We start from the raw sequence: 17,615 nt of genomic DNA on the forward strand, positions 1-17,615 counted from the left end.
CACTTCATCATTAATGAACAAAAGAGAAACCATTACGGTTTCCACAGGAGTCCAGTGGCCGAAGGGCAAACGGGTGCTGCTCAGTGATGAACTGATCGTCAGCAGGTGTGAGTGCCTCCAGAAAAGAACAAAAGATGAGCTGAAACTACAGGAGGTGCAAACCACACAATGGATCTTTCTATTAATGAGCCCTAAAACAAACTACGTATTTTGAGGAATCTTGTCAGAGAAATGGTGACATTTGCAAACGATCTGGATCATTTGAACGAGCGATAAGAACAGAGTAGCAGAGGGTCTGGAGTCGTTCTCTTTCCTTGTAATTTCTTCATACTTTTCTATTCAAATGCCAAGAGCTCCTTTTTTTTTAAGGTGAGAGCAGCAGCTCAGGATGCACGACAAAACACATGGTCAGGTGATAAATTGATCAATTTCAACAAACTAAATCATGTTGAAGCTTTTAGGATGGAGAATTTGAAAATAATGACCTCATTATTGAACTTTTTCTTCTTTGGGACTCCAGCACATCTGATTTGTAAGTGTATAAATACTTTCAGGGTTGTTAAATGTACAACTTATAGTAAATTAAGCAATATTTGTGTTAAATGAAAAACATTGGCCAGCAACTAGGGAGCACACCAACAACTACCACCAGTGCTGTTGACAAACAAGATGCCAGCAGAAACTGCTGTTAGTCGAAGTCCATGAGGAGGGAAATGTGTCAGGAGACAGAGGGAGAGGAGGAAAGTGAAGAATGTAGGACTGAGGGTGGCAACTCTAAATGTGAGGACAATGACAGGCAAAGGTAGAGAGCTGGCTGACATGATGCAGAGAAGGAAGGTAGATGTTTTATGTGTCTAAGAGACCAAGTGGAAGAGCAGCAAGGCTCGCAGCATTGGAGCAGGGGTGGTCCTGAAGGAGGAGTTGGTAAATAATGTAGTAGAGGTGAAGAGAGTGTCAGATAGGGAGATGCTCCTGAAGGTAGAAGTAGAAGGTCTGATGCTAAATGTCAATGGTTATGCTCCACAGGTTGGATGTGACGTAGAGGAGAAAAATAAATTTTGGAAGGATCTGGATGAAGTGATAGAGAGTATTCCCAGGGAGGAGAGAGTGGTGATCAGAGCAGACCTGAATGGACATGATGGTGAAGGAAACAGAGGGGATGAGGAAGTGATGGGTAGGTTTGGTGTTAAGAAACCAGGAAGGACAGATGGTGGTGGATTTTGCTAAGACAATGGAAATGGCTGTAGTCAACACTTATTTCCAAAAGAGGGAGGAACATAGAGTGACCTATAAGAGTGGAGGAAGGAGTACACAAGTAGACTACATTCTGTGTATGAGAGGAAACCTGAGGGAGATTGGGAACTTTAAGGTTGTGGCAGGGGAGATCATGGCCAGACAGCATTGGATGGTTGTGTGTAGAATGACTGTTGTTGTGAAGTAGAGAAAAAAAGTAAAATCAGAAAAGATCAAATGGTGGAAGCTGAAGAAGGAAGAATGTTGTGAGGAGTTCAGAGAGGAGCTGTTAAAAAATCTGGGTAATAAGAAAAAGCTTCCAAAATGACTGGGCTACTAAAACAACAGTAATTAGAGAGACAGGTAGGAAGATACTTGGTGTGTCATCTGGACAGAGAATGGATGATAAAGAAACCTGGTGGTGGAATAGTGAAGTGCAGGAAGCTGTTCAAAGAAAGAGGTTAGCCAAGAAATATGACAGTGAGAGGACCGAAGAGAGGAGACAGGAATATAAGGAGATGGGACGTAGAGCAAAGTGGGAGGTAGCAAAGACAAAGCAGAAGGTGTATGATGGGTTGTATGGGAGCCTGGACACTAAAGAGGGCGAGAAGAACTTGTACCGATTGGCGAGACAGAGATCAGGCTGGAAAGGATGTGCAGCAGGTTAGGCTTGTTAAAGATATTAATGGTAATGTTCTAACAAGTGAGGAGAGTGTGACGGGATGATGAAAGGAGTACTTTGAGGAGCTAATGAATGAAGAGAATGAAAGAACTAAGAGTAGATACCATAAAGTTCTATCTTATCTCATCTTATCTTATTGAAAATGTGGACCAGCAAGTGTGAAAGTTTAGCGAGTGGAGTCTGGAATGAATGAAGGGGAAGGCAGTAGTACCTGATGACATACCAGTGGAGGTTTGGAAATGTCTTGGAGAGATGGCAGTGAGGTTTTTGACTCAAATATTGAATGGCATATTTGTAGGTGAGAAAATGCCTGAGGAATGGAGAAGTGTTCTGGTGCCCATTTTTAAGAACAAGGGTGATGTACAGAGTTGTAGCAACTACAGGGGATTTAAGCTGACAAGTCACACAATGAAGATCTGGGAGGGAGTTGTGGAAACTAGACTTAGATGAGAAATGATCATTTGTGAGCAACAGTATGATTAAAAGAGCACCACAGATGATCGTCTTCGCTTTGAGAATGCTGATGAAGAACAGAGAGGGCCAGAAAGAACTACATTGTGTCTGCGCATTTAGAAAAAAAAAGCATATGACAGGGTGCTGAGGGAGGAGGTGTGGTACTGCATGAGGAAATCTGGCGTGACTGAGAAGTGTTAGACTGGTACAGGACATGTATGAGGACAGCAAAACAGTGGTGAGATGTGCTGTAGGAGTGACAGATAGCTTCAAGGTGGAGGTGGGATGCATCAAGGATCCGCTCTGAGCCCCTTCTTGTTTGCTCTGGTGATAGACCGACTAACAGGTCAGGCAGTAATCCTTGCAGACTATGATGTTTGCAGATGACATTGTGATTTGTGGTGAGAACTGGGAACAGGTGGAAGAGAACTTGGAGAAGTGGAGGTATGCACTTGAAAGAAGAATGAAAGTCAGCTGTAGTAAGTTAGAGAGGCCAGACTGAGATGGTTTGAACATGTCCAGAGGAAGGAGTGGATATATTGGTAAAGGATGCGAAGGATCACCTCCAACTACAAGTGATGAGTTGTTGCCGACACCAACAACGCATGCTTGGATCCATATGGATGCAGGTGGAGAGGACATGGAGGTAGTTGGAGTGAGGACAGAGTGAGATGGAGGACTCACTGTTGCGACTCTTGAAGAGAGAAAATCTAAAAGTTCTCGAGTTTTGATCGTTAGCGGCCATGTTCTCTAAAGAGCAAATCTGACCGCCGACATGCAACCAGTGATTACCGGTACTTCGAGATATTTTGCTAACCAGGAAGACAAAAACATACCCAGACATAGGCAAAACATGATCACCCCTCACCTCCAGCTGCAGGTGGTAAGTTGTTGCTATGACACCAACAATGTATGACACTTGGATCCAGAACTTCAAAATAAACACCTGGGAAAAGGTACGACACCCTCCTGCTGTCCTTGGCTCATGACCCACGAGTCTTAAAATTGAGGCCTCGTATATCATTTTAAACCAAGAGCAGCAGGAGGGTGAAGCTGTGTAACTACTAGAGCTGCACAATATGTCAAATAAATATTGCTTTCGCAGTATATGTATCAGAAAGTACCACATTCAAGTTACGCAGCCCCAATATTAACAGTTCAGACATAACCCATTCCTTTGTGTAACAAAGTTTATTACATATGTTCAAACATATGTACAGCACATTTCTCATGAAGTGTTGGTTTGTTTTCCCACAAATATAAATTATTTAGAATTTTACAGAACATATGTTACAAGAACTTTAGGTTTATGGAAGAAAAGAAAGAGCTAGTTCACTGTACCAAGCGCACCCGTAAAGAAAAAACTAAACTGAAAAAAACGATGGTATTTTCTCCCCTCAAATCATCATCAGAGCCTTCTGGAGCTGGACGAGCACATGAATCATCAGAATGTGTGTTGTTTTTATGATTTTGAGTTTAGCTATGATTCAGGGAAAAAGAAAGGGGTGGCAGGGTTGTCTCTGACAGACTGAGGCAGGTTCAGATGATGGCACGTCATCAGTGACTCACTGGAAACAAAAGCTTTAATCGTTTAACTTTTACAGACAAATGCAGCCTTTATATATTTGCAGTAATACCTACGATAATACTGAACGGCTGTAATAAAGTATTGTTCTGATCTATAGTGTTCTGAACCTTTACAGATGATGGATACTGATACCGACTTGAGAGCTTTGGGCTGAAGTTAAAAGTGAACAGTGTGGGGCAGAGGGGACTGGGGGGGCGGGTGCAATAAATTATACAGCTACATAATTGAAAAACATTTAGTTGTACGCATGAGAAATGTGTTCGTTAAAACCATGACAATCCCACGGGACACAGAAGAAACATACGAAACCTTCCGGTAAAGTTCAACCTCCACCATTTTTTGTTTTTTGTTTTTCCCCCCTCATGGTGAAAATCCATGAACTGCTTCGGCTACATGATGGAATTGATTCAAAAGGTGCAACAAGTTCCACATTCTGCTGTGCCAGCTGTAATGACGTCATCTGCAATACTTGAAGCTAAAAAAAAAAAGGTCTCCATCACGGTTCTTCTGGGAACATTCCCGAACGTTACTAATCACAAGGCCGATACTTTCAGGCACTTTTAGGAGCTTGTGTCCAAGTTTTCCTTTAATTAGTCCACGGGACTAAAACATCTTCCAGTTTTTGCTCAGTGTCGAGAGCAGAGCTGCGTCGTCTGAACAAAGATGCAGCTTTTAGATTTTCCATCTCAACGAAAGATGGAAACAAACGTCTTCCTTCAGGAAAGAATTAATTCACAGCCACGGAGCTGATAAAAGTCGAGGCCACGCTCGTCCAGCAGCAGCAGCAGCACGTGGCTCTGATCCTGGACTCAGATCAGTTTCTAAGCCAGATCCGGCAGACTTTAGGCTTTCCTGTTGTTCCAGTTTGGGTCTACCATGGCACCGGGCTCAGTGGGACGCTCCAGAGGGGAGCGGGAGTCCGGTGGAGACTTTTGAGTCTGAGGGGAGCGGGGGTCCAACAGTGGAGGTGGTTTGTCAGGGTGGAAAGATCTGTTATAGTGATCTGGTCCTGGCGGACCTGGTGGTCTGTGGTCCGGCATCCTCCTGAAGTCCTGAGAAGGTCCCTGGTGGTAAGAGGAGTGGAAGTCATCGGGACGTCGTCTTTTGGGGTCTGGATGCCTGAAAGATCAGTCAAGGTTTCATTACTGAGGCGAAAAGGAAAGCTGCACGTTTGTTGCTCCGGCTGTCCGACGTGAACAAATTAGTTTTTAGACGATACATTTGGACTCTAACTCACCTGTCGTAATATGGTCGTTGACCCCGGTGGTCCCGGTCGTTGCCGTACTGCTCGTACAGCCTTTTCCGGGGAGAAACATTGTTGCGGTAGCTGCGATACGAGTCTCCGTGAGGCCGCCGGTCACCATAGTGATCCTTGTAGCGATGAGGGTCATAGGGATGGTGGCGGTCTCCCTGCCAGGGCTGGCTGCTGTTTCCTGGATAGCTGTATTTACGGTCCCTCTGCCAGTCCACTCGATCTGTAAGAGAACAACAAGCAGTTTAAATCAAACTGAAGTTTTGGTTGAGGTAGACGGTGTCTCAGTTCAGAACGTGATCCCGGAGGTTTAAATCAAAACAGTTTAAATAAATAAATAATAATAATAATAATAAATGTGTAAATGCTATGTTGTCATCATTGTATGTTCCCATACAAAGACAAAATTGGCTCTCTGCATTTAACTCATCACACCTGGGATGCACCCAGGTGGAGCGGTGGGCAGCTTTGTAAGCGCCCGAGGAAAAATTTGGGATTAGGTGTCCTGCTCAGAGACATGAGACATGCAATGACTGGGGATCGAACCCAGGACCTTCGGGTCCCGAGTCGGCTGCCCTGCCCCTACACCATCTCAGCCCCCAATATAATATAATAATATTTGTACCGTTGTTGCCAAAGTGGCGCTTGTTAGCAGAATTGTAGGCTTCTCTGTGGTGTCCGTGAGGTCCGGACTGGCCCAAGTGAGACGGATGTTTGGAGGACTGGGTTCCTGGGGAGTCTCGACTGGAGCCAGAAGCTTCTGGTCTGAACGATTTGGTTCTTCCTGAGACGTCCTCCTTCTTCTTGTGCTCTTTCTGGAAACAGAAACAAGTCAGTGCTGGTGATGCCCGACCGCTCACCCCGGGACACTCCAGGTAGCGTACCTCTTCTTCGTGCGACCTCTTCTTCTGGGCCATTTTGTACAGCTTGTGAAGCTTCTTGGCGCTGAACTCTGTGAACTTGGACACAAAGATCCAGAGGTTCCTGACGCAAAGAAAGAGACCCAGTTTGAACACGAGGCCTGAAAAGATGATTTAATTTAGCTGAGACTCGTGGTACCTTCGCCACATCTTCACATGTTCGGGGTCGCTGTAGGCTTTAAGGCACTCGGTGATTCGGTCTCCAATCTTCAGCAGACACGTGCGCGTGTGCTGCAGCTGCTCCTGGTCCGACAGTCCTTCGTCCGGTTTGTCCAGCTGCTTCAGGGCCTTCTTGACGGGACGCATTCGCTCCTTACACTGAACACACAGATTTCTGTTCAGAGAAACTCCTCTGACTGTACCGTGTGCACAGCCTGGACAGATGCTTACAATGCTGAAGGTTTCCTGGTCAAGCTCGTCGTCCTCCTTCCCTTCGATGGGGACGGGCTCAGAACCGGCTGTTATGTGAACTGGACCTTGATTTTTCTTCCCTTTGGCTCCTTTAGCCTGAGGCAAAAACACAAACAGCAAAGCATTTCAACCTGAACCAAGTATTTTGTCAAATCCAGATACTTTTTCTGTATTTCATATAAAAACATGAAATAAATACTTTATTTTAAGATAATAATTAATCAATCTCAGACTTATACGCTGGAGTCATTCAGTACGTTCTGAAATACCTTCTCTTTCCTGGGCCTGGAAGTTTTCTTTTCTTTGTCCCCGTCCTTCTCCTTTTTAGGTGTTCCCTGTTTTTCTTTGTTCTCTTTGTTGCCCTTCTTCTTTTGTCTCTTCTTCACGCTGGACTTTTCTGCTCCGCCGTCCTGCTCAAACACAAGGACGCAGCGAGTCAATGAAAACATGAGAGTCCAAGAACATTTCCCGTTACGCCAGCAGAGAAATGTGGTTTTTGATCTTCGGGCTGGCTGACCTTCACCTCGCCCTCCTCTGACGGGTTCTCAGACAGCCGAGGGGAGGAGATCTCATTGCCCTGCTCATCTTTGAGAACCTTCTCCTTTTTCACTCGAGGCTTCCTCTTCTTCACTTTCACCTTGGAGGAAGAAACGAGACTTTTAATTATTTGTTAACATGTGAATGAACCAGAGGACAAAACGTATTTTTAATGAAGAGCAGCAAACCTCCTCTCCTGGTTTCGTCGTGTCTGTGTTGTCTTGTTCCTTTTTGAGCAGCTTGAGCAGATACTCGGCTCTCGCCTGCAGCTGTTTGGCCTGAGGTTTCTTGCTGGGGTCATCTGGAAGAATCTGACCGGAGGTACATGAACGTTAAAATGCATCTTCTTCGACACCACATTTACAGACTACAGTCCTGACAAATGTACTGGTGCGCTTGAAGACGTCCAGAAACTTTAGGAGGATGGGCTGGGGAATTTGAAAATATTGAAATATACTGGAAACTTTATAACAGGAGTTATGGAAATGTATGGGAATCAAGTGGAAATGGCATCAATGTCCTGTTTTACATCCAAACAAAATATTAACATTTTGTTTTGTTGAGTGCAGATAATGTGTTTGACTGAAAGTTTATGAAAATAACTAGTTTAATGACCTAACGTTAATACACTGTCACAGACAACATTTAGATGATTGTTATTTTTTTATTTTAGCGTTTGTACTTTTATTTTTAAACATTTTTTTTGTCGTGTTAATCCTTTTAGAATTTCATAAAACTCAAATCTGAATAAATATTCATGTTATGGTGTTTTATTTTCCCATGTTTAACTCGTTTTCACACAAAAACAAAACAAGAAATCAGTGCTTTAACGTGTCTAAATTTATGTACAGAAAATGTTAACTTTCATCAACACGACTGAACATTTTTTACATAGTAACTGATCATTTGTTTAAATTAAATCTCCAAAGACATTTTTTCAATAAATTGCATTTCGCAACAAAATTACAACTAGGAACAAAACTCTTCACTCCCACCTGCCCCTACTGAATTATTTATCTTTTTTAGGGTGTCCTTCCTCTCGTCGTACGACGCCACATGAAATCTGACTGTTTTAGTCAAGATCATGTTTTCCCTGTTGGGCCACATACAGAATTTAAATCCCAATTCCTATAAATCGCTGTAACTTTGGGTTAATTCCCAGAACATCCTGTTAATTTCCAGGGAAAGTTACCATCTTTGACAGTTCCTGGAATTTTGCGACCCTACACAACCTGATGAAGGAAATAAAGACGCTTGCCTTCTCAGCCAGTTTGAGCTCGGGGTCGGTCTTGATCAGATCCCAGTTGCCAAAGCCGTGCTCGTAGGTGCCCAGTAGGAGCTGAACATCGTCCTGCAGGTCCCACTCCACGTCAAAGTGAGCTATTTTAGCCCTGCAGGTTAGCTTGAACCTTAAGGTGGACAAAGAGCAGCCGTCCTGAGCATGCAGTTTTAAAACAACGCAGAAGTGTTCACATGTGAGGAGCATCTTACTGATTCCTCTCAGCGGGGTTGGGGGGCACTGCTTTGTGGAGCGGCTCAAACTCCTCCTCGTGCTGGATGATTGACTTGGCGTTGACCTGAACTCCTGAAATCTTGAAATTGATTCCTCGTCGTTTCCCGGGACCTTTGGCTGGAACGACCATGTGCGTTATGTTTGGACGTGAACAAAACATTTTGAAGAAAATGTTCCTGTGCAGGCAACAAACCTTCAACTGGGTTCTCCTTCAGCTGCTCCTCGTGCTCCTGTATTGCCGCCACACAGCTGGTGTGAATCAGCTCACCGAGCCTCTTCAGGTCCGCTATGGATTTGTCCACCAGCTCAGAGTCTCGAGCAATGGCCTCCAACCTGGACGCAACAAGTTTGTTCAAATATCCCACAAACAAAGCAACGCCATGAAGACTTGTAACAAAGAGCAACACACCAACCTTTCAAGGGGGGATCCAAACTTCTTGTAGGCCTTAATGAACCTTTTGATAAAAACAAAGTTCTGTTGGTCTACTGAGCAGACGCTGCAGCTAAACTGAGCTTTGTAAAGGATCACAGAATAATTCACCTGCGGATCTCTACGTCGGTGAAACCCTCCACGGTGTTTTTGCGAGCACGAGGTCGTCCTCTTCTCTTTGGTTTCTTGTCGTCGTCGCTGTCGTCAGACTCGCTCTCTGAGCCCGACGAGCGCTGCTTCAGCTTGGAGCCGACGTCACTGTCGCTGTCGTTAGCCTGAGCCTGAAAAACCAGAGAGGGGACTTCAGGGAGCCGTAGTGGTTCAATCCAAGACCAGAATGGGTTTGGGAAATGTGTTAAGGAGTTTTTAATGAACAATTAAAAAAATATTCTCACTCGTTTGTTAGAGCTCCTGCTTCTGGGCAGCATGAAGATGTCCTCCATCTCCCGCTGCTTCGCCTCCTCCTCAACTTTCCGCCGCTGCTCCTCAGGAATTATGTCATCCCAGTCCCGTATGGCCTTCTCCCCCAACTCTGGAGTTGTTTCTTCCATGCTGGAGAAGTTGGCAACCTGCAGAGAAAAAAAAAACCTTAAATGTTGGATTTGTACAAACAGTATCTGAAAGAAGGCTTCAAGCTTTGCAGTTGTGTTTTTGTGAGATGAATCAAAAGAGTTCAGCACCTTAAACTGGGACAGAAGTTCATCTGTGGCACTGGAGCCTTGATCACTTTCCCTCGTTTCAGCCAACCTCAAGATCTCATCGATATCCATTTCCTACAGAAACCAGGAAACGGTTTAATTCTCTTTTCATCTGAACAGAGTTTCAGTCCACAGCGTATAAATCAGTGGTACCTGAGGCTCGGACTCCTCTCCTTCTGCCTCTTTGAAAAGATCTTCTGCACCAAACTTCAGAATTGCTGTCAGTTCTTCTTTGTTGAAAGGGTTTGAACTTTTAAAAAAAAGAGTTAAACTTGTAACAAAATATTGACAAAAACAAGCTGTTTAAACTAAAACAGGAAGCTTTCGAAGTCTTACTTTGTATTTCCTGAATTGTTGTCCAGAACAGTTCGACCAGTGGTGTCCATTCTCTGAATGACAAGATGGTCCAAAACCATCTTCTTCTTGGCCCTCTCGATGATGTCCTCCTCCACCGTTCCTTTTGTGACCAGTCGGTAAATATTCACCTGTAAAGAGGGGCAGCACAGATTCATTATTTTAGGACGATGTTGCAGCTCCTCTCTGTGAATAAGAGCCAATAATCACCTGTTTCTTCTGTCCGATCCGGTGAGCTCTCGCCTGTGCCTGCAGGTCGTTCTGAGGGTTCCAGTCGGAGTCAAAGATGACCACGGTGTCCGCTGAGGCCAAGTTAATACCTAAACCTCCGGCTCTGGTCGACAACAGGAAGCAGAAATCCTTTAAAACAAAGAAAACAGAATTATTAAACAGGACATGGTCAGCCTTCATGCATCTAAAACATCTGAGCTTTTAGACCTGGTTTATAAAACATTTTAAAGATGACAGTTTAGAACAATGATCTCACTATCATTGAATGATCTGTTTTGAATTAAATTAAACATGGACTTCGGAGTGCTTTGGCATCATTTGGACTGCAGCTTCAACAAATATTTAGGGCAACAGCTTGGATATAATCTGAAGTTTACATACCTCTGAGCCCTCTGCATTAAAGTGGTCGAGTGCTTGCTTTCGGATTTCTCCTTTTATGGAACCGTCCAATCGCTGAAGAGAAGAACATTCAACATAAGAAATGTATCCTGTAAAGCCATCTTCTTTACATTATTCTGCTCTGCACCGTCGCTGACTACAGACCGAACACAACAGACGAATGCAAAGAGCAAAAACAAACCCCAGTTGGGTGACGCGCAGAGCTCCAGCTGGTCTCCAGCAGCAAATAACTTGTTGATATAAATAAGCACACGAAGCCCGTGTGCGACAACACCGATATCTGATCTTGGTCAGGGACTAATCTGCTCAGCGCAACCTCCAAAAGACCCTTCCATGTAAAACGCAAGAGTCAAAAACTGAAACCTGTCTTTCAGGGGACACAGCTGAAGAACAGCATCAGTTTGAACAGGAACAAGAACAGGAAACGGCATCAAATATAAGCTGAGGCCAGAACAGTTGTATTAACTGGCTAAAACCAGAGCCTCACACATATAAACACATGGATCCAGTAAGTTTAGGACATTTATTTAATGGAGCAAACTACATATTGTTTAAGGCTTTAATATACAGTGGGACCCAGTTATGCCCTTTAATTAATACAGTGATCTCTTTTTGAACACTTGTCATTGTAAATGACACACAATTTGCTGACTGATGGATGAGCTGCACAAGTGGCATGGACTGTTTATTTAAAATTAATTATTTTAAATTATTATCACCTGCTGCACCTTTGTGCAGCCAACAGGTGCAGGGAGAAGCTCCCTCTGTCGTGATCTCCTTCTGCCACCCACACATTCCTGCTCGATGCTGAAGCAGCTTCGTGAAGGGTTAACCCTTTGCTGTCCAGCTGGACCGAATGACTTTTGTCTTCTAACTTATAATTCAAATGATGTCACATCATAAAATCGTCAGCTGGGTTGATGAACAAGTCATCCCAGCTGAAGTGAGTTTTCCTCCACACCTTGATGCTCACTCGAGTTTCATGTTGCTGCAGGACAGGCATTGTACCAAAGTGTTTAGGAGCGCGCAGCCTGTTTAAGTCTCTCACCGTTTCCGCTGCTTTAGTCCTTCAAGTCAAACTACAGGTGCAGGTCATAAAATTAGAATATCATGAAAAAGTTGATTTATTTCAGTAATTCCATTCAAAAAGTGAAACTTGTTATATTCATTCATTACACACAAACTGATCAGTTGTCCAAAATACAATCATTGACACCTTGCACAAGGAGGGCAAGACACAAAAGGTCATTGCTAAAGAGGCTGGCTGTTCACAGAGCTCTGTGTCCAAGCACATTAATAGAGAGGCAAAGGGAAGGAAATGATGTGGTAGTAAAAAAGTGAACAAGCAAAAGGGATAACCGCACTCTGGAGGAGATTGTGAAACAAAACCCATTTCAAAATGTGGGGAAGATTCAGAAAGAGTGGACTGCAGCTGGAGTCAGAACTTCAAGAACCACCAGACACAGACATATGCAAGACGTGTTTCTGCTGTCACATTCCTTGTGTCAAGCCACTCTTGAACAAGAGACAGCATCAGAAGCGTCTCGCCTGGGTCTGCTGCTGAGTGATCCAAAGTTATGTTTCTGATGAAGGTAAATTCTGCATTTCTTTTGGAAATCAAGGTCCCAGAGTCTGGAGGAAGAGAGGAGAGGCACAGAATCCACGTTGCTTGAGGTCCAGTGTCAAGTTTCCACAGTCAGTGATGGTTTGGGGCCATGTCATCTGCTGGTGTTGGTCCACTGTGTTTTCTGAGGTCAAAGGTCAACCAACGCAGCCGTCTACCAGGAAGTTTTAGAAACTTCATGCTTCCTGCTGCTGACCAACTTTATGGAGATGCAGATTTCTTTTTCCAACAAGACTTGGCACCTGCACAGTGCTAAAGCTACCAGTATCTGGTTTAAGGACCATGGTATCCTGTTTTTAATTGGCCAGCAAACTCACCTGATCTTAACCCCATAAAAATAAAAAAAATCTATGTGGTATTGTGAAGAGGAAGATGTGATACACCAGACCCAACAATTCAGAAGAGCTGAAGGCCACTATCAGAGCAACCTGGGCTCTCATAACACCTGAGCAGTGCCACAGACTGATCGACTCCATGCCACGCCACATTACTGCAGTAATCCAGACAAAAGGAGCCACAACTAAGTATTGAATACTGTACATGCTCATACTTTTCATGTTCATACTTTTCTGTTGGCCAACATTTTTAAAAATCCTTTTTGAATTGGTCTTAAGTAATATTCAAACTTTCTGAGATACTGAATTTGGGGTTTTCATTAGTTGTCAGTTGTAATCATCAACATTAAAAGAAAAACATTTGAAATATAACAGTCTGTGTGTAATGAATGAATACACAAATGTCATTTTTTGAACAGAATTACTGAAATAAATCAACTTTTTCATGATATTCTAATTTTATGACCAGAACCTGGAAATTTACTCTAAAAGGCACTGGTTCTTTTGACAAAGATTATAGCAAAGCTGCGTCTCCGTTTAACTAGTTTTTCCCTTCAAAACTCACAACGTTCTCTATGTGAAAGTGTTAGTTTCATGTGTTTGTTATATCTGCAGATTTCAATATTACACAGGATTAAAACTAATTAAACAAGGTTTTTGTGATTTATATGTGCTAAGCTGGTTTATATTTGACAGAGTTAGTGTGAAGTGAATTATAAATTGTGCAACTCTAACCTGAAACGGATATCTCTTCTTTGTGAGATACTCGGCCAGGATGTCCAACATCCGGACCATTTGGGAAAAAATCAGGACTCTGTTGCCTCTCTCCCGGAGTCGAGTCAGCAGCTTGTCCAGAAGAACCAGCTTCCCGCTGCCCCTTACTACAGCCTGACACACAAAAATAGAAGGATCAAAAAGCAATTAACCAGAAAACATCAAAGAAATTAAAAGAAGCTGCATTGCTGTCTGTAAGGCATCGACTAGTTTTAGAGTTATCCCGAGGCTCAGAGCTGAAGACCTACCTGCTGCAGGTTTTCCTGTGGGGTTTCACCGTCTCCCTCCTCGGGATGTTTGATAAGAAAACTGTGGTTGCAGCACTTCTTAAGCTCCATTACAATGTTCAGGAAGCCCGAGGAGCTTCCACGAGTGCCTTTGGAAAGAGCTTTGTAATTTCTTGTTAAAATCCACCTGGAGAAAGAGACCGGGAAGAGCAGCCGTTAAAAAATACACTCTTCATCTAAAGATGAGAACTTTACCGGAGGACGAGGACTGGTCGTACTTGTAAAACTGTTTCTGCTGTGCAGTCATGTCGACGCGAAGGATTTGCTCCACTTTGGCAGGAAGAGACTTCTCCACGTCCTTCTTGACTCGTCGGAGCAGGAAAGGCTCGAGGACTTTGTGAAGGCTCTGGTAACCGTTATCCCTCCCTTTCCCGTGGTTGTCCTCAAAGTCCTCCCAGGAATCAAACCTGCGGTGTGAAACAAAGACAAAACAATCCAAACCGTGACACACTGTGGAGCTTAATCTACTTCTATTTGGTATATTCTTAAACATGTGAAGCAGGAACGTACTTGTCAGGCATTAGGAAGTGCAACAAGGACCAGAGCTCCTTCAGGGAGTTCTGCAGAGGAGTGCCGGTGATGAGGAGCCTGTGATTAGACCTGAACTCCATTAATGTTTTGTAGAGCAGGGAGTCGTCGTTCTTCAGCCTGTGAGCCTCGTCCACGCCCAGAAAAGCCCAGTTTATATTTCCGAGGACCCCCTAAAGTCAAATGTTAGTGACATGGTTAGTGACAGACCCTCTTAGTTTCCACAAACAGCAACACGTCGATAAATGGTCTCACCTTGTCTTTGAGTAGAATCTCATAAGTGGTGAGCAGAGCGTTAAAACGGATTCTTTTGGTTTGGTGGTTCACCCACTCGTAGTCACGAATCTACACACACAAAAAAAAAAAAAGTCATAGCTCGTAGCACAAAATACATCCAGACAGTCTTAGTGAAATGTAACTCACTGTTTTCCTGCTCATGACGTCGCCGAGGTACACCACCACGTTCATGTCCGGGGCCCAGGTCTCGAACTCCCTTTGCCAGGAGGATAGCGTGGACAGAGGCACCACCAGTAAGAAGGGTCCGTAGAGCTGGTGCTGGTGGAACAGGTACGACAGGAAGGAGATGGTCTGGATGGTCTTTCCCAGACCCATTTCATCAGCCAGGATCACACTGTTGCACCTGGGGGGGGGTATTTCTCTTGTTTCTTCTTTTAAATGTGGTATTAAAACGAATGTCTATTAGTTGGCATGGTACCTGCACCAGGAGTGAGCCAGCCAGTTCAAGCCGTCCAGCTGATAATCTCTCAGCTCCAGGGTCTCGTCACCGATATACGACGGCTGTTTCTTAAGAGCAGAAAACCTCGGCCTCTGCTTCAAGACCTGAAATAACAGACACATTTCTACAGTGATGAAGGGGATGTTTAAAAAAAAAAAAAAATCAAACACTGTGGTTGAGCTCTGACCTTGCAGTCTTTAGAGGGCACCGTCTTGCTGGAGTTTCGGTTCGTGAAGCTGTCTATGCAGTGCTGAAACTTCTTTCCGACCAGAGCTCCATCCTCCCAGCTGCACTCGGAGTACGGCAAACCCATCCACTTGCACAAGTACTCGGGTTCGTTGGAGGGTGGGATCTTGTGACTGTGAGCTATTTCGAAAAGACAACAAAGTTCAGCGTTGCAGAAATGTCAACAGATTTAAATTAAATTAAAAAAAAAGACTAAAACAGTGGACATTCTGGTGGCAAAAGGTACTTACAGGGGAAGTCAGAAGACCCAGGCGTCTTTCCTGTTTTTGTTGCTGTTGATGAAAAGGTTTTGTTTAGACGATGTTCTTAAAGAGAACTAAAGTTATTGCTGAAACTACTGGAGATGGTACCAAGAAGTTACACTCAGATATATTGGTTGGGATCAGCTTTGAAGACAGCAAATAATAATCACTAATAAATGTGCTGTTATGTCAAATTGTTACTAAAGTTTGACGTTCCTAAAGTAACATGGATAAATACAGAACAGTTCATAGAAGAGGCAGCTGAGGTTTAGCCCCACATTTAAGCTTAGCATTAAAAGAGAAACTACAGCAAAGTATTGTGGGAGTCATGCAGCATGACTTCTCACCGATCACTCGCTCCACAAACTGAAACTGCTTCATTAGGTCGGCTGTGAGCTCCTGCTGGCAGTTATGAAACTCGATGTCCTCGGGAGACGCCCTCCTCAGCCTGCAAACCAAGTCAGAATTGACTGAGAATCCTGGAGACATTTTGCTAACACAAAGCCCCTGATCTAAAGACTCACCAAGAATTCAGCTCGTCGTTTTTCTTCTTGAAATTGTCTAGTTTCTTCAACCCTTTGACCTTCTGCTGCATCAGAGAATCCATGCTCTCCCACGTGTTGTGGATGTACGACCAGCCCTTCCACTTGATCAGATACTGGGTCTCCCCTTCCTCCTTCTCTGGGTCAAACCCTTCACACGGATCCCCGTTTTCCTCCAGGGCGTACATGGTGGTGGAGGCTCCAGTGGCTAGAAGAAGAGGGGAAAAAAAAAAAACGAGGTTCACAAAAGCTATTATTATTCATCTTTATTGGACACAGTAAAAGTATTACCTCCTTTGCTTCCGATTCTGCAATCAAGAACTTTCTCGATGGTTTCGCTGTCGTCGTCCTGCTGCTCCTCGCCGGCGTCGCCCGTCATTTCGATCAGGTCATCAGAGTCCGTTTCAAAGTCATGTTGGTCCTCTTTATAGCTGCAAAGCAAGGTGGGATACATCCGTGTCTCGAGATGCAACGTTTCATGGGACGTTTGCAAACGCTTTGTTCAAACATCACAGAACATTGAAAATAAGCAGATAAAGTTCTGGCCTTGGGGTGGGCCTGTATATTTCTGCTCCTATTTTAATAATTTTATAACTTTGTTTATTTGCAAAGTGTGCAGCTTTTCTAACTGCAGTGTTTTCGTCAGTGCTTCTCAAGGAACTCTTTCAAAGCTTCTTGGTATAAAAAAACAAAAACAAAAAAAAAAACATTAAATTTATAAACATTTCAACACTCGGTGAGACGTTCACAAGTCAAAATGTGGTTACGGTAACAAAACTCCTAAATGTTGACACTGAAAGGATGTTTCAGCCTTCATATAACTTCAATATACTTAAGGGTTATATTTTTAAATTTCAGTGTTTCCCTACCATTATACAAGCGGGGTGCCCCACCCCGTCAACAGAACTGAGCACCCCACCTACCAAACCGAACTTACCCACCCCCACCCCGCACTGACATAGCACTAAGCTAGCAGCGCAAAATACCAGCTCTCTAGCTAAAAAGCTTAAGGCAGTGCTCACATCAACTCTTCCCTCAAACTGAACGCCCCCCGCTCCCACCCAAAAACTGCTGCGCTCAGACATGTGTCTCCCCCCCCCCCCGAACAAAAATCATGGATGAGATGAGCACCCCACATGGCAAGTTAACACTGAATTTATAGTACTTTGCACGGTACAAAATAACTTAAAATTTGCTTTTATATTTGCCAGACTGAGATTTCTGGCTTAAAATGACTATTTCACTCAAAGACGTTATATTTTAAAGATTTCAGCTCATTTAGTTATTTAATATAATTCATTTCATATTTGATCATTTGCTGTATTTATTATAACTATATTTATCAATAGTTACCTCACAGTATGGTTCCAACTATAAACAAGGTTAGCACATACAGATAACCAAAACCTTGTTTATCAGCTATAATCCAGTTTAGAATCTAAAATTGTTGAGATTTATGATAAACTACGAACGCTTAAGATTGACAGGGAGAACGTGTAGAATCTGAACGCATTAATATTTAATACAAAGTTAAATACAAAAGACGCGGAAGGTCAGGACACAATGCGAAAGGAGGGGGTGAAGTGGGGGGGGGGGGGGG

The 17,615-nt window shown here is 43.6% G+C and overlaps 1 protein-coding gene across 2 annotated transcripts in view; it reads right to left on the bottom strand.

The window, feature by feature from the left end:
* Nucleotides 1-3,544: 3,544 nt before the first annotated feature.
* chd2 (chromodomain helicase DNA binding protein 2) overlaps nucleotides 3,545-17,615 on the bottom strand; it is a 29,990-nt gene continuing 15,919 nt past the window's right edge. For both annotated transcript variants that reach the window (XM_037683514.1, XM_037683512.1), the window contains 32 exons: nucleotides 16,307-16,446; nucleotides 15,998-16,223; nucleotides 15,821-15,921; nucleotides 15,462-15,503; nucleotides 15,173-15,351; nucleotides 14,965-15,089; nucleotides 14,673-14,889; nucleotides 14,505-14,594; nucleotides 14,232-14,422; nucleotides 13,940-14,128; nucleotides 13,683-13,848; nucleotides 13,396-13,548; nucleotides 10,684-10,755; nucleotides 10,282-10,431; nucleotides 10,054-10,202; nucleotides 9,871-9,967; nucleotides 9,700-9,792; nucleotides 9,415-9,588; nucleotides 9,131-9,300; nucleotides 9,003-9,044; nucleotides 8,783-8,922; nucleotides 8,568-8,706; nucleotides 8,335-8,485; nucleotides 7,265-7,387; nucleotides 7,057-7,176; nucleotides 6,809-6,949; nucleotides 6,519-6,635; nucleotides 6,268-6,446; nucleotides 6,093-6,192; nucleotides 5,834-6,023; nucleotides 5,194-5,431; nucleotides 3,545-5,075 (listed from right to left, as the gene is read on the bottom strand). In XM_037683514.1, the coding sequence (XP_037539442.1) occupies nucleotides 4,799-5,075; nucleotides 5,194-5,431; nucleotides 5,834-6,023; nucleotides 6,093-6,192; nucleotides 6,268-6,446; nucleotides 6,519-6,635; nucleotides 6,809-6,949; nucleotides 7,057-7,176; nucleotides 7,265-7,387; nucleotides 8,335-8,485; nucleotides 8,568-8,706; nucleotides 8,783-8,922; nucleotides 9,003-9,044; nucleotides 9,131-9,300; nucleotides 9,415-9,588; nucleotides 9,700-9,792; nucleotides 9,871-9,967; nucleotides 10,054-10,202; nucleotides 10,282-10,431; nucleotides 10,684-10,755; nucleotides 13,396-13,548; nucleotides 13,683-13,848; nucleotides 13,940-14,128; nucleotides 14,232-14,422; nucleotides 14,505-14,594; nucleotides 14,673-14,889; nucleotides 14,965-15,089; nucleotides 15,173-15,351; nucleotides 15,462-15,503; nucleotides 15,821-15,921; nucleotides 15,998-16,223; nucleotides 16,307-16,446 (4,681 nt within the window). In that variant the 3' untranslated portion in view covers nucleotides 3,545-4,798. The remainder of the gene's footprint in view (nucleotides 5,076-5,193; nucleotides 5,432-5,833; nucleotides 6,024-6,092; nucleotides 6,193-6,267; nucleotides 6,447-6,518; nucleotides 6,636-6,808; nucleotides 6,950-7,056; nucleotides 7,177-7,264; nucleotides 7,388-8,334; nucleotides 8,486-8,567; nucleotides 8,707-8,782; nucleotides 8,923-9,002; nucleotides 9,045-9,130; nucleotides 9,301-9,414; nucleotides 9,589-9,699; nucleotides 9,793-9,870; nucleotides 9,968-10,053; nucleotides 10,203-10,281; nucleotides 10,432-10,683; nucleotides 10,756-13,395; nucleotides 13,549-13,682; nucleotides 13,849-13,939; nucleotides 14,129-14,231; nucleotides 14,423-14,504; nucleotides 14,595-14,672; nucleotides 14,890-14,964; nucleotides 15,090-15,172; nucleotides 15,352-15,461; nucleotides 15,504-15,820; nucleotides 15,922-15,997; nucleotides 16,224-16,306; nucleotides 16,447-17,615) is intronic.

This window comes from Nematolebias whitei, chromosome 10, assembly GCF_014905685.2.
Source record: "Nematolebias whitei isolate Nwh7 chromosome 10, NemWhi1, whole genome shotgun sequence".
Classification (NCBI taxonomy): Eukaryota; Metazoa; Chordata; class Actinopteri; order Cyprinodontiformes; family Rivulidae; genus Nematolebias; species Nematolebias whitei.